Below are 16,631 nucleotides of genomic sequence, written 5' to 3'. Positions count from 1 at the left end.
CGACTGGGCTTGTTTTTAGAAATACACCACTTCTGTTCGCAGATTGCTTTATTTGCCCACTTGAATGTGCGAGAGAAAGCATTTATCTGTTGTTGTGGCAGACCGGTTGGCGCCCTCTGCAGACCCCACCCCCCAAAACCCGGGGTCGCTCATTTTGGGCTTGTTTTTTCAGACCAGATCGCTTATTTCTCTAGCAAAACTTGGCAACACTGGTGATATACTGTGCTAAGACTGATTTACATTACTGTAATATATATGTGAGTATACATTACACAGCTTGGGGAATTGCTGGGGCAGGACTACATGATTGTGATGGAAGACGAGAGTTTAGAAGAAAGGGTGGACTGAGTGTTGAGGGAAACATGTTGTGGTGTTCAAAAGTCTGGGCTCAGTAAAAAAAATAATGGTTTCACTTTCCACTAAAATATTAAACAGCTCAACTGGTTTCAATATTGGTTTAATAATAATAAAGAAATGTTTCTTGAGCACCAAATCAGAATATTTGAATGATTTTTAAAGAATATATGACTCTGAAGACTGGAGTAACTGGAGCTTTTAATTCTGCTTTGCCATCACATGAATAAATTACAATTTAAAATATATTAAAATATAAAAGATATTTTATATTGTAATAATATTTCACAACATTACTGTTTTTACTGTATTTTTTATCAAATAAATGCAGCATTAGTGGGCATAAGAGACTTGAAGAAAAAAAACAAAAAAAAAAAAAGAAGAAGAAAAATAAACATCATAACGACTCCAAACTTTTGAATGGTATTGTACATAATAAATCTGACTGGCCTGTTATGTAACATGTATAACGTGTTCCTTGGTCACTGAGATGCCAGGATCTACTTGGAGTTATATTCATCATCTTCTGGTTTCCTTTGAGTCAGTGAATAATGCATACAGCCAGGGCATTGATTCTGTCAGGAGCATTATGTGCAGCCATTCAGAATTTATTTTGCAGCTCTCACAACTGTAGCTGAAATGACCAGTCAGATTGACTCACTGAATTTTTATTAGCTCCTCCTTGAATGTAGTATTTTATTTTAAATGGCAGGTTAATATATATATATAATAAACATATATTATATATATTATATTTATATTTATATTATATATATATATATATATATATATATATATATATATATATATATATATATATATATATATATATATATATATATATATATATATATATATATATATATATATATATATATATATATATAATAAACACTCACCTAAAGGATTATTAGGAACACCTGTTCAATTTCTCATTAATGCAATTATATAATAAACAAATCACATGGCAGTTGCTTCAATGCATTTAGGGGTGTGGTCCTGGTCAAGACAATCTCCTGAACTCCAAACTGAATGTCAGAATGGGAAAGAAAGGTGATTTAAGCAATTTTGAGCGTGGCATGGTTGTTGGTGCCAGACGGGCCGGTCTGAGTATTTCACAATCTGCTCAGTTACTGGGATTTTCACACACAACCATTTCTAGGGTTTACAAAGAATGGTGTGAAAAGGGAAAAACATCCAGTATGCGGCAGTCCTGTGGGCGAAAATGCCTTGTTGATGCTAGAGGTCAGAGGAGAATGGGCCGACTGATTCAAGCTGATAGAAGAGCAACTTTGACTGAAATAACCACTCGTTACAACCGAGGTATGCAGCAAAGCATTTGTGAAGCCACAACACGCACAACCTTGAGGCGGATGGGCTACAACAGCAGAAGACCCCACCGGGTACCACTCACCTCCACTACAAATAGGAAAAAGAGGCTACAATTTGCACAAGCTCACCAAAATTGGACAGTTGAAGACTGGAAAATGTTGCCTGGTCTGATGAGTCTCGATTTCTGTTGAGACATTCAGATGGTAGAGTCAGAATTTGGCGTAAACAGAATGAGAACATGGATCCATCATGCCTTGTTACCACTGTGCAGGCTGGTGGTGGTGGTGAAATGGTGTGGGGGATGTTTTCTTGGCACACTTTAGGCCCCTTAGTGCCAATTGGGGATCGTTTAAATGCCACGGCCTACCTGAGCATTGTTTCTGACTATGTCCATCCCTTTATGACCACCATGTACCCATCCTCTGATGGCTACTTCCAGCAGGATAATGCACCATGTCACAAAGCTCGAATCATTTTAAATTGGTTTCTTGAACATGACAATGAGTTCACTGTACTAAAATGGCCCCCACAGTCACCAGATCTCAACCCAATAGAGCATCTTTGGGATGTGGTGGAACGGGAGCTTCGTGCCCAAACAAATAATGAATAAACAAATTTTAGTACCTTGTAGTGGATACAAGAACAAATTGTCAGCCAATACAATCTACAGAGGATGAGGTTGGCAGGTTATTTGTGTTATGTGCACATTATAAAATATAAGAAAGTAAACCTATTTAATTACAGCCATTATACTAAAACTAAAGTATGTAGACAAAAAAATAACATAAAAATGACAAGCACACAACAAAATAATAAACAGTTAATATAATAGTATCCCAGTCATAATAAAGTAACGCTGGTGCAGTGGATGCTAAATCAGGCTTATTATAAAGGTCTTTAAAACCAACAAGTGGTCAGACAACACGCCCACTAGTCAGTTGTGAAAATGTGTAGATTTGCACATCCATTTTTGGAATGTCCCATGCCTAGACAAATCCAAATCCCTCAACTGCCTGTCTTGTCTGTCCTGTGATTTGCTCTGAGTTATTGCATCGTGCTCCATGTCCTCCCAGTGTCACATGTCATAGCAGGGTGTGTTTCCCTGGGTCTGGCCCAACGTGCTGCTTTTTTCAGCTCTGCAACTTGTTTCATCATCAAACCACAAACCATTCATCATCATTTTGATATGTCTGTGTTTGATGTTTTATTGAATATGAGGGATTTGTTAATAACAAGGAAGGTTCATGTATTTACTGGCCCAAAGTAAATAGATTTTGAATATCACTTTGAGATTCAGAGAACATTTAATAAAGCGACTGATCAAATCAAGCATGCACTTTTAATGACAATCAGAAATCTAGTTTCCAGGACAAACTGTTTTTCAGGATATGTGATGAAATGTCATTTCCTCTTGATCATGACAGGTTTAACAGCTTGCTTCTGTGGTAAGTGTAAAAATATGAGTGACTTAATCATATGTAGAGGAGACAGAATGATCTAGTTATTATTTTTTCAGGACATCAATGTTTTATAACTGGGCTCAACAGTAAGGATTTTTTTTTCTATTGACCCAGTGGGACATTGCCCCTATTTTGTGCTTTTTCTACATTTGGAAGGCATTAAAGAATGTAAGATACAGCACTGGCCTGAAACTCTCACACCGGCCCTCTGCCATTGGGCCATCCTGTGTTGAGGAAATTCTTGTGGTCAGGCTAAAAACCTAAGAGTGTGAGAAAAGTAATATGTAGTGCTGCATTTGGACCGTTTTATTCACTTTTACTTATTCTTCCCATAAGGAGATGCATTGGGACATCAACTTTCTAAAAAAAAATTTGTGGTTATCTCCACACCACATTAGAAAGGGGATTCAGTATATATTTTAGTCAACTGAAGCAGCTCTATTTTAAGGAGTTTCCTGTCAGTTCCCCTGGATTTGTAAACTATGATTATAGGGCCGTTATATTGTGGCGTCAGTGAAACCATAAATGATGTTCAACTGCATTTAACCGTTTTTTAGAATTTGAATATCTTTTTTATAATCTCATCAGTATATCGAGGATAATGTATTTTATTTTGCGATAATGACCAGCTGACTATATTATTCTGCTTAATACACTACATAAATAAATAAACAAATCAATTTAAATATTCACAACCACTGTTGGTGTAACGATTACAAGTAACATGTACTTTATAAATGTACACATTAATATTTGAGTTACTTTTTTTTTTTAAAGTTACTTTTCAGTTTAATTTGCTTAAACATGTTGCATCAAACTACTGCATTAAAATTATCTTGCTAATAATTATGCACAAAATATTAAACAAGCATTATCTATCTAATATTATAAACTAGGAGAAATTGATTCTATTTTCATTGACAATTATCTAATTTCAGAATGACTTAAGGTCTCTTTTTAGCACTCTACATTGCACTCTTTATTATCACAATGGTCAGTGAATTTTCTTCATGTAGTTTTATTTTCAAATAAACTTCTAAATTGCAACTTCTAGACCATAGACTACCCACCAAAAAAAGTACAAAAGTAACAAAATGCATTACTTTCAATATAAAGGGTTGTAGGGTAGGTAATATAACCTGTAATTTTTAGAGATCTTTTGATCTTGTGTATGCTGTAGGCTGTGTTGTTGAATGCATTACTGCATTAAACACTTCTGAGTAAAACACACACACTCACACTCACACTCACACACTGGCAAGGCTTGGAAGAGAGCAATCTTCAGCCAGGTTAGAAATGCAGAAGTAACTTAAAGGTCCCGTATTATGCAAAATTCACTTTTGCATGCTGTTTGGACATAAATGTGTGTTGGCAGTGTGTGTACACAACCAGCCAATAGTGATAAAAATCCACTCACTCCTTTTTTATTAATCCCCATAAATCATCAGCAGTGTCTCCCAACGACCTGTTTTCAGAATGCTGTTTTAGTGACGTCACTAAGCACAGGCCCCGCCCACGAGTGTTGACAGACACTGCCGTTCTAACATAGACCCGCCCTGATCGTGTTCACAGCTGCTGCACTGACGAGAATGTCTCCCAAGTGTTGTAGGTGTTGTGTGGCTGGATGTATTAATCCACATAGCTCTCTCTATTTACTCCCGAAATCTGAGGCAGCCAAGACGAGGTGGAATTATTTTGTTTTTAAAGAAAATGCTCCCTCAACTCTACCGAAATTCGTTTATGTACTTGCGCACTTCTTATAACGTACTGTGTTTACTCAGCTCTTTCTGTGATTTTCTGAAGTAAAACTGACGCTTCATCTTTTGTGTGATGTACAATAAACTTTATTAAACTCATCAGTATATGTTTGATCATCATTCGGACCTGGTTCGAAACAGCAGACTTGTAGGCTATTAATAGTGGATACATACAAGCAGATGACAAATACGTTATAACCGTAATTACACTAACTATACCTGTTCCGTCTCCATACAGCACTCTGACTCTGTAGGCATTATTGTCCGACTCCGGGTCGAAATGAACACCGTTACTGAGAGTTTCTGATATTATCATCATTCCGTGAGATGAAATTGTCCTGAGAGACTGAGTGGGAGCTCATGAAGCTCCGCCCCCTGTGCCGTCCAGCAGCAGCTCATTTGCATTTAAAGGGCACACACTAAAACAGCGCGTTTTTCTGAGCCCCAAAAAATGACAATTTAAACATGCTGTAAAAAATGATCTGTTGGGTATTTTGAGCTAAAACTTCACATACACACTCTGGGGACATCAGAGACTTATTTTACATCTTGCGAAAAGGGGCATAATACGGGACCTTTAACGCATTACTTTCCATAAAAAGTAACATAACATAAAAGTAACAAGTTACTTTTTTTTAGCGAGTAACCAGTAATTGTAACAGTACTTTTAAAAGTAACTTTCCCCAACACTGGATATGACCTATTTATTTTGAGGTTTTTTTCTGTATTCATTTATTGTAATATATTGTAATTCATATATTGTAATACAGAACCTATGTGGTGAAACAATATGAAACTAGCAAAGCTTGGAAATCAGCTGCAAGGGTCATTTAGACAATTTAGTGGCTGTACATTTGGAGTTGATGTTGTGATCCTAGCAGCAATCGTTTTATTCTGATTTCTTTCAATGTCAAACTCTGTGTTTGAAGTGGTTGCAGAACGGTGATGTGTCTCTGCCTGCTGAGAGCTCATGGCACTGTGGGCTGGACTGATGGAGTGGTGTCAGCGTGGTTTTGCTCGGTGTGGGCGGCAGGAAGGGCTGGAGGTGATATGAAGGAGTCATGAGTCAGCTTGAGCTCTCATAGGTCACCACCTGTAAGCTATGTAATCCCTTCATGTTTATAGACAGAGAGACAACGTGTCGTTTAAGAGTTAAAGAATAGATAAAGGTATTGATACTGATTTGAATTTAACAATACAGTCGCCGGAGTCACGAAAATCTCTTTAAAGGAAATCTGTCGCCAAAATGCAACCTAGGGTCTTTTCGTTAACCTACCCGAGGCAAACTTTCGTTTAAAAGCATAATTAGAATGCAAATGCAACTTTTAAGTTTGACCGTATTTTCGTTTTCGGTCAAATTGCCTTTTGAATGGGAGTGCTTGGGGCACAACTATGATAGCATCAAAAATCGCTATTTTTAAAAAACTAAGAAGGCTCGACACAACATGAAACTTTGCTTGAAGTATCACCAGGGGCTCTACACATGAACTCGAGCATTGAGAACATTGTTTGTGTACACAGAGTTTACTAAAAAGAAAGATTTTGAACAACTCACTGTAGCTGTGTCCGCCGGCATTCTGACAGTCAAAAATAGCCGATCTCCGAATGCGAATGAACTGACTGTGAATTTTAGTATTGCTTCTTATATGAGCATCCTTTTTCAAAAACAAGGTCAATATTGATTTTCACTACAAAACAACAAATTATCTGTGAATTTATATGGAACTAAGCTTTAGGAGCTTTCCATCTTTACACTCCTCCCTGTTACGTTGCATTCGGAGATCGACTATTTTTGACTGTCAAAATGCCGGCGGACAAAATCTTTCTTTTTAGTAAACTCTGTGTACACAAACAATGTTCTCAATGCTCGAGTTCATGTGTAGAGCCCCTGGTGATACTTCGAGCAAAGTTTCATGTTGTGTCGAGCCTTCTTAGTGTTTTAAAAATAGCGATTTTTGATGCTATCATAGTAGTGCCCCAAGCACTCCCATTCAAAAGGCAATTTGACCGAAAACGAAAATATGGTCAAACTTAAAAGTGCCGTGTTTCCATTCTAATCATGCTTTTAAACAAAAGTTTGCTTTGGGTAGATTCACCAAAATGCAACCTAGGGTCTTTTTGTTACAGTTATCATTTAAGAAAGAAGTTAAGAAATCTTACTATTAATAAGATAACTTTTAAGAAGTTCATAAGAATGTTTCGTCTTTTGAGCGGCCTGCAGATTACTGTAATAATCATACGTGTACACTCTATTTTCAACTGACTTGACAGGAGTTCAGCACTTGATGTTTAAGTCATTTTTAAAGAGTTTGTCTCAAGATGGAGTTGTCTGTTGCATTCATTTGTCTATTTGACTTGGTTTTTGTAAAGTTGTTACTGAATTTAGCAAGAAGTCACATCACGCATAATCATGACAGATCATTGTTTACATTGAGCACTGCTGTCAATATATTCGTGCACATTCCTAGTAGTGGTAATATTATATGTAGCCGGTGTTATGTTGAAATATTGCTTAATGACAATAATTTGAAACAACCCAATAAATTGATCTTACTTTTGGGGATTTATGACAAGTTGCAGGTTATCCTAAGTTGTTTACGATGATTTTTATGTAGATTAATTTCAACAATCTTAAGAATAAAGATGTGAACCTTCTTATATTTTTTGGGAATATAAAGTATTACAAAAATTAGAAGAAAATAGCAGTTAAGAAGAATGTTATTCTTATAAATGTTTTGTGAATCTGGCCCCAAAACCTTTTTCAGATTATTTAGAAATGTGTGCGGTACCTTATTCAAGTCTTTCATGTGATCACAGACAAAACCCTACTTTTTTTTTATATTCTCATCCTTGAGTGTCTAAGTAATTTAACACTGCCCTCTGCTGTATCTAGTGAAACCAGGAAATAGTTTTTTGGTGGGGGAAAAACACAGGTTGCGTTCTGGTCAAGTTTAGAGTAAACCGTAAATAAAATCTGAATCTTTCTGATCTCAGAAGTTGAAACGCTGCTGCTCTAAATTCAAGAATGGCGGTGCACAGTACTGTATGTGTTGCTGCGTGAACTGACTTTGTGAATGGTAGTAGAGCCACACTACTTTAGAGAAGTCACCTGAGAAAGAACGTTTTGTTTAATTTTTACACCATTGCTAAAAAAGCAATGAGATTTGCTTGTAATGTGAGAATGATGTGATATTTATTTACAATTATAAGGGAATGAGACCCCAAATTATTTGTTTGTTTGTTTGTAGTTACATTTTCATTTATCTTACACTATTAAAAATGTATATTAACATGCTATTTATTAAAACTAAATAACATTAAAATGCATTTTAAGCTTTTTACATTCCTTTAAAAATAACTACAATAATACAATTAAATGCACATTTCTTGTAGCATTTATTTGTTACTACTAACTGTTGTTTTCTTCATACCATTATTATTATTATTATTATTATTATTATATTGATTTATATCATAATAACTATTATTATTGTTAATGTATTATCAAGGCTGTTGTGTTTGTTTTGCCTGTGTTTGTTTGACTTTTTTTGTAATATTCATAGATTTTGTTCATTATCTTTTCAAATGTGATTTTTTTATTTTTTTATTTGACGAGGCATTGTTTCTGCCATTTGCAGAATTATTGAAGCCATCATAAAAAACTATGGCACGGGTTAATTAATAAGCGTTGTTTGTTAATGTCATTCATTGCATTTCTCGGTGAGAAACAAGTCGTATATCGTCAAAATGATTCTGTGCTTCACGTTTTGACCACAGAGGGGAGTTCCTCATCTTCTTCCAGAAGTGAAACCGAAGCTCTTTGTGCATGGTAGGAAAGAAAGAGGCCTTTATATCAGTGATACCTCCAGAGCTGTCGCCATAGGTTACCAGGGCTATCCCAGAGAGCTCCCACGTGGCTGTGAAGAAGCAACAGTTCGTCTGTGTGACAGATTGCAGATCGGGGAGGGTGGGACCGTCCGTGTGGAAGAGTCAGTCATGCAGACAGGGCCTAAACATACTCTATACCTTGCTGTGGGCTGGAAATCAAAGAAGAGAGGGCATGAGAAGCCTATTACTTGCTGGGCTGAATAATCTAGTTTTCGTCATGAAAGACAGACCACTACTTTCATCACATCTATGTTCCTAAAAGTGTGGGACTCTCATGATGTTTCCAGTTAGATGGCCTTAAATGAACCCGTGAGGTATTTCCCCTGCGAGGTATATCCCGTACCGGAGTGTTAACAGGCTTAAGTGCGGCTCAGTTATTCTAAGAAGCCTGACAACTGTCAATCTTAATGATTTCCTGCTGAGAACGCATCCCTGCAGCCACTGTCAAATGCCACAGTGCTAGTGTCATCAGTGTACCTATTTTTAACAGCCGTATATATTCATTATTAAGTGCAGATTTGAAATTATTTGCCTTTTTAACAAGGTTTGGGAACAGGATGTCTTTCTGTTTAAATGTACTGTTTTGAAGAGTTGGTTTCTTCACATCTCGCTGCTTGCTGAGCTGCAGTCTTTTTTTGAATGTAGTTGACAGATGGTCTACCCTTGAGGTTAATAATGAGACTGTTGAGTTGGTACAAATGTTCTTCATGATCCATTTTTTTTTTTTTTTGCGTCTTTATGCTTTTCTAGCACACTTTATTTTTTTATTTCTGGTGTTACATTTTTCCGAAGACATCTTAAAAATGCAAAGTGTTATTATATTTTATATATTATGCACAATAGTTATAGTATCACTGAGATACTAGTTTTTAATTAATATTTTTAATTGGTTTATTTTAATTTTTTCTGTTTTCAGTTTAAAGTTTTAGTAATTGTGTTGTTTCTTTTTGTCATTATTGTCATTATTATTGTTGTTGTTATTATTATTATTATTATTATTATTATTATTATTATTATTATTATTTATATATTTTTTAAATGCCTATATAATTTTATTCATTTTTGTTTTTGTTATTTGAATATATCAAGTAAAACTAAATGAAAATGAGACATTGCTTTGACAACAAGTTGAAATAAAATAGTTATTTTATTATTAATATTATTATAGTTATTATTTATATATATATATATATATATATATATATATTTTTTTTTATTTCAGTTTATCTAACCCTGTAATGAAGAACAATTTATTAATCAAAATTAATTTGTAGTTATACATTTACTTTTTTCAAATTATTAATTCATGTTTACTCATAATACAGTAATGTTAGTTCATTCGTACAACTTGAAATGTTAAAATAATTATTACTAAATGCATATAATACTATTAATATACATTAATAAATACTGGTAAAGTGTTGATAATTTCATTAAATTTTATTAAAAACGAATAAATTGAATAATCTTACACACAGAGCCTTATTGTAAAGTATTACCAGTCTGTGTATTATTATTATTATTATTATTATATATATATATATATATATATATATATATATATATATATATATATAAAAAAATTTTTTTTTTTTTTTTTTTTGCATATGGTCAATCATGACCAACTAACTATAGTCTATTCATGTTGTTTGACCTTTCCACCATGCTGTTGTGTTTAAGACTGTGTGTAAACTTTTAAAAATGAGTCTTGAGACCCTGAGTTCTGTTCTGTTCCATTGCGCTCCATCTAGGTTTTTTATTTTTTATGCAAGAAGCATCATGTAAATGTCTTGTAAGAATCTCGTCTGGTGAACTCAACACCCTAATTATACAGACTGAGCCTCCATGAGACTGATTAATCGACTAGTCGCTCCGGCAACTCGCTGACTAATTGATTTTGAAAATATGTAATTTTGCACATCTCTATCTTAAATATTTACATGCTCCTTGTCCAGCTTAATGCTACATATATTATTTATGTATTACATCTCCCTGTCTTCTGTTTCATTAATGTCAAAGCTGTAACATAATTGGATTGTTTCAGACTGGTTTCATCACTTCAGCTCCTCCAGACATTCTTTGTAGGATATGATAGAGAAGATAAATGGCCTGTCACCTGGATTCCTTAAAGAAAAGTACTTAGTGTCTCACTGAGTATTATTTAGAAATACCACGGAACTGTAGAATTACAATATTCATGTACCATGTACATGAATATTAGATGGTACATTGTTTGATGAGCGCATTTCTGTTCCTCTTTCTGAACTGTGCTTTTTCTGTCCGACACTAATATCTGACCACTGTGTGTCATCATAACACTTAAGTCCACAGAGTGCAGATACTCCAAACCAAATACACGATTAAAAATGAACTCCTACTGTAATTAAACTTAAAGGAGAACTCCGGTCAATTTTAACATTGAGCTCATTTTTTTGTAAATTTGGAGTGCTGTCAGTATAGAGAACAACGACAAAAATCGGTGTTGCCTACACCGTGTTATCCTCTTTTTAAAATTTGCACTTTGTTGACTTCAATGGGGCAAGTTTTAAACCTGCTTTTAGCCTCTTAACATCCTTGATGTGTCATTACAAGTGCCCAGCCATTGTGAGTGATTCCTTCAGAGTGAACACGGGTGAATCTGACTGCAGTAGATGTGAAAGATATGAATAAAAGTGATGTTAATTCAGCCAGCGCACATACCTGTATTTACATCCTGTTTTCGGTCGAAGTCCACAGTAGTCGATTGTCGAGTTCACGCGCGTGATCATAGGTACTAAACCTATGCGCGTGAACTCGACAATCGACTACTGTGGACTTCAAAATTTCACATTTATTTGTGGTACTTGCCATTTATTTGTTAAAATCATTTCAAAGTGGCTATTTACATATATAAATATTTATAATTGTATATTATAATATCATAGACTGATTATAATGATGGACACTTCAGACTTGTAAAATGTCACCTTCACCTTTAAATTATCTCTGAATTTTCTGAGCTATGGGACCATATTCCATATGGTATATTACCATATCTGTCATAACCTTGATAACTTTTGTAGTTTTTAACTTTTCCCACCATGTCATCACATAGGCTTTTCTCTTTATGGCATCCAGGTACTGAAAGACAAATTTCAGCATAAATGAATGTTGGAAGTTCTTGGAACAAAGACTCACCTGGCCAATGAGAGACGAGTTTCTCTCCGCTTCATGGACATGGTTCTCGGCACACACCGTTTCAGTCTTACTGGTATCTGATTCTTTGATGGTATCATGGGAATTCAGCAGTCTACCATCTAGATATTCTCTGAGAGCTTCTGCAAAGCAGTCAAATGATTAGCATCAGCCTGCGTACACAATTTATAGGGAGACGTCCTCATTGTTCTCACAGAAACTGCTGAGCACACAGCAATACACAAACTTTTGCTTGAAGAAATGCTTCAACACCAAGCCAAGTTTATGGATTTACGTACACGTCGTCCTTTTCTCCTTGAAACTCTCAGCGGGAGGGATTGATTTAGAAGTTAATAAGCCTCAGCCTTGGATGAATAATTTTTTCTGGATCGGAACTCCTCCAAAAGTCATTGTATATATCACCAATGTCACACTGCCAGATTAAATCACTTTGTTGAAGATAGGATTGGATGATGGATAGTGTTTCTGTTCTTAATGCATTAAAAAACACAGAAATATTTTTACCAGAGAAGCAATGGATCTTATCTTTACGATGTGTCGGCCGTTAATATGAGTGGAATTCTGTGAACACATTAATGCATATCCTGTTTAGTTCCCAGTTTTCAGGTGGTCACATTGCATGAAAAAAAGAAAAGAAAAGTACTATAGAATTTACTACTACTACTACTACTACTACTACTATTATACATGGAAGAGGTTGATTTTTCTGATTTTCCTCCAGTAGCCAGATGAAGCTGCCATGTCCTGCAACAAATGCAGATTTTGTTTGTAGTAGAGAGGTTGAGTGTGTGTTTGTGCTGTAGTAGTCTGGGATCTGCATGCCTCCCTGCACTCTGATGATGTAACAGTTCAAATGATGTAGTGTGGCAGGAGGGAGGAGGGAGGAGGGGCAGAGGAGAAACGATCACACTCCGATTTATTACAGGCTGCTATACCAATGCCTCATAATTTACAAAATTAAGATTTAATGGTATCTATTGGCCATTCTTTTTTACAGATAGGACAAGATTTTTTTTTTCAAGCAGCAACATGTCCGTGGCATTCTGCTTTGCCTTTGGTTTGATCACTTTGATGTACATTGTCAGCCAAAAAGGTTTTTAGGTAGGGCTGCATGACTAAAATGAAAAATTAATTGGAATAAAACCAATATTGCGATATGGTTTAGTGCGATTTATCCAATCCCAAAAGCTGCAATTTAATTAATTAAATATATGCACTGTGTGTTTCAGAGTGAAGCGGTGCACTATGTTCTCTTGTACGCGAGCAGCTCATAATTCGGTGTTTCAGCGCGTCTCTGTTCTAAGTAAAGTCATTTCTGCATCTTGAGTTTTGGGTTGCTTATAATGTGCAATTGGGAATGCAACATGCACCAACTATCCTCCCAAACTTGTAATGAGTGCTTATAAACTGGCTATTGTCAACAAAACTGTAGACTTAAGGGTTCCCTGCGGGTTTCTGCAAAATACATTTTTTAAATAAAATGATTATTGTATTATTATTTTTCTGAAATACTCCTTTTTTTATTTTGTTGAATATTTTTATTTACTGAAGACTTTGGGCCAGATCTGATTCTCATGAATGCAGAGAATACTCAAATATGCAAATATCCATACAGTGAATACAGTGCATTATGTTCTCCCAACTAATCACATACTGTTTAGCAGCAAAAAGGAAATAAACCAGATTCTACACGCATATCCTTGAGTCTTCAGTAAATAATAATAATAATAATAATAATAATTATTAATATTATTATTAATATTATTTTGCAGTCCTTGAAATTGCAATTTTTATCAGAAAAATCTGAATTCAATATTTCCCCCAAATCATGCAGCCTTTTAGGGTTGTCACACTCTCTTTAAACCAAGCACCTCAGTAATTCTTTGGTCATGACTTATATTTGACATGCATATTTCTTCAAACTACTTTTACCTCTGTGGGAAAATTAGCATCTAGGATGCCTGAAGTTTTATGTATTATTTCTCCAGAACACACTATAGTGATGCAGACATGAATATTACTCATATTAGGCTACAGACAGATAAAATGTGAAAATATTTTCTTAATTCACAAGTACATTTTTAGAACTTTGTTTTAACTCTAGAAAACAATTGGTTCTAGTTATTTATCCGCCATGGAAATGAAGCATCCTTGTGTGTGATGAACTATTGTCATCTGTTTCAGATCTTTGGATTTTTAACTGACATGTTGCTGTTTGAGATCAGGTTTCATAACTGCACATCAGAGGTCATACTAGCTGCCGTTTGATTCAGTATCTTTCCTTCTCTGTTGTCCTTGTGATTGTAAATTTGTTGAGAAAGCGTTATGTGTCCCTCCCTTTCACCTCCAAATGGCCTAGATAATTTCGATCCCCTTCCCTGGTCTGAATGCTGCAACCTTCGGTTTAAAAACTCTTCAGTTTCTCTCTAGTGAACTGTGTAATAAGCTCGATGCTATTGCTCGCCCCTCCCCCTCCAGTCTGCTTACCTCTCCTCTCTCGCTCTCTCTCTTGCACCGCTCGGTGCGTCTTGTTTGGATAGTTGAGTGAGAGACCGTCCGAGCCTGCTCCTCTTTCCTCCGAGTCATGGCAGCAGTTCCTTTGCAGTAGGTGGAAGCGCAGCAGCGCTGATGGATCGCGGAGAGTCCCTCGCGTTGTGACACGAGACCCCGTGCACTCCGCTGCCCTTTAACCCTCCTCCTGCTCCTCCTCCTTCTCCCACCGCAACACCCCCTGGTCACGGCAGGCAGCATGGCTCCTCCAGAGCTCTCGCAAGTACAGCTCTCTTCAGGACCGCTTTAATCTGCCGGACCGATTGAGTCAAGTCAAGCGAAGAGATAGGACGGAAGAGCGGTGGACTCAACTGACAAGGGCTCGCTGGATGAAGGCACCACGTCGCTGCTTCTACTCCCCTTTCCACGGACCGAGCCGAGAGATGAGGGTGCCCGTCAAGAGCAGGCAGCGGGCAGAGCTAGTGGAAGCAATTGGCGGGCACCTCAATCGCTGATGGATTGAAGTGCCCCGGCGCAGAATGTCTCCCAGCATCAAAAACTTGGATTGCTTTTCGCCAATGTTGTGCCACTGTAAAGTAGCATGCACCAACAGCACCATCTCACTTATGTTTGGATGCAAGGTAGGGGATTGTTTTGATAGATTTATCAGAAAGATGCATGAGCGACAGTTGCTTAAACCTAGTTGCTTAAATGGTCCCTGGACTCATCCCATGCTAATTGTCTTCTCACACTGAGGATCATTTTGTTGATGACACCTTTAGTGGGTTAAGATCTGAACATATGCTGCAGGTTACACTCTCATGGCAGTGATCCATTCCTTTGCATGTGATCCTATTAGTTTGTGATTAGGTTGGAAGTCTCACAGAGTCTCCATTTGTCCGGCTTTAGTCTGACAAAATGAAATGCTCAATGAGACCTCTGATGATGGCAAAGCTATAGGCGATATTCGCAGGATCTCAATCCGACGGTCTTCAAATATCAGACTACCTAGCTTGCGTGTGTGTTCCATTCTGGCTTTAATTCCACCACTGTGGTGCACAAACCACATGCGTCTGGGAAAGAAATCCTGAGGGACTTCTGGGCTTCTGTTGGCTGAAACGAACTGATTTCAGCTTAAAGCCAAATAAACACAACCCAATCGAAGTGTTCATTCCTAATCAAGAGTAAAGCTCAGGCACAGGATTCCTTTTGGTTCATTTTCTGCTCGTCTAGTTCAGAGCGGGATAGCAAGTTATTTTAGTTATGTAACCGCCTGGTCCTCTGGGTATCTTAGCCTGCGTCCCAATTATATCTACTATGTGCGAATGGGTTGTGGGGAAGAAGCTTGTTTTTTTCGTTATTTCACGACTGAATGGTTAGTCTTCGTTGTCTCCATCTACCAAGCATTGCAACTTGCACAGAGCGTAGAGGATTACGGCTTGTCACTTTGCGCCTACACCGAACGATCAGTCCTATAAAGCTTCCTCTCATTATAGCTGAACCTTCTTTTCTTCTAAGCGTGAGATCAGAGGGCTTGGGGAAGCCCTTGTTAACTCCTAATGACCGTCAATCCCCGGCAAGCACAGAGATGACCTCTTGCCATTTGAGCATAGCAGAAACACAGCAAATGATGTTTAAATTGTTTATATACTGATGTATGAGTATTAGTCTAATTTTGATTAGACAAAAACCTGCTAAATAAAGATGTTGCCCGGCTAAGCTAAAGAGTCTTTCAAAATGCATCATTGGCTGCATGTTTTATTTATAGGTATTGCATCTTACTGCCATTTTACAGTGTATTGCACAATAATGAATAAGTAAAACTACATGAGCTTACAATGAACGCAAAGCATTTCAAGACTTAACAGCAACACCTTACAATAAGATCATGATCTAACAATGAACAACACTTACAGCTGTTCAATTTTACATTACTCCAGTCTTCAGTGAAATTCACCTCTTCCCATGCTGTCACCCAGCTCTATAGATGCCTGACTAAAGTCAGCAATGTGAGTGAAGCCTGTAGGATACACAGGATTCCACATTGATAATTAAAGCTCACATGCATCCTTCTTCAGATGCTTCTTTGCTTTGCCTGGACTCTGTGCATTTGTCAGATCAAGTTCCTGAGCTAAGCTGTGCTCTGCGTAGCATT

General features: G+C 36.7%; 1 protein-coding gene and 1 long non-coding RNA gene across 17 annotated transcripts in view; one reads left to right on the top strand and one right to left on the bottom strand.

The window, feature by feature from the left end:
• LOC307165763 (disks large homolog 1) overlaps positions 1–16,631 on the top strand; it is a 116,979-nt gene that overhangs the window by 17,084 nt on the left and 83,264 nt on the right. For 2 of the 16 annotated variants that reach the window (XM_079883709.1, XM_079883708.1), the window contains exon 1: positions 14,503–15,117. The exons of 13 other annotated variants lie outside the window; for them this stretch is intronic. In XM_079883709.1, the coding sequence (XP_079739835.1) occupies positions 15,016–15,117 (102 nt within the window). In that variant the 5' untranslated portion in view covers positions 14,503–15,015. Of the gene's footprint in view, positions 1–14,502; positions 15,118–16,631 lie in introns of those variants that run through there. One more of the 16 variants, XM_079883707.1, reaches the window with a different exon arrangement.
• On the bottom strand, positions 8,406–14,549 carry LOC307165773. The gene is made up of 3 exons (XR_013822540.1): positions 14,474–14,549; positions 11,969–12,108; positions 8,406–8,940 (listed from the first exon to the last, which is right to left on the bottom strand). It is a non-coding gene; the product is annotated as an uncharacterized lncRNA (long non-coding RNA).

The sequence above is a fragment of the Squalius cephalus genome (assembly GCF_949319135.1).
Source record: "Squalius cephalus genome assembly, chromosome: 10".
In the NCBI taxonomy this organism is placed as follows: domain Eukaryota; kingdom Metazoa; phylum Chordata; class Actinopteri; order Cypriniformes; family Leuciscidae; genus Squalius; species Squalius cephalus.
Note: the sequence above shows the minus strand (reverse complement) of the source record. Positions and strands in the feature narration are given on the sequence as shown.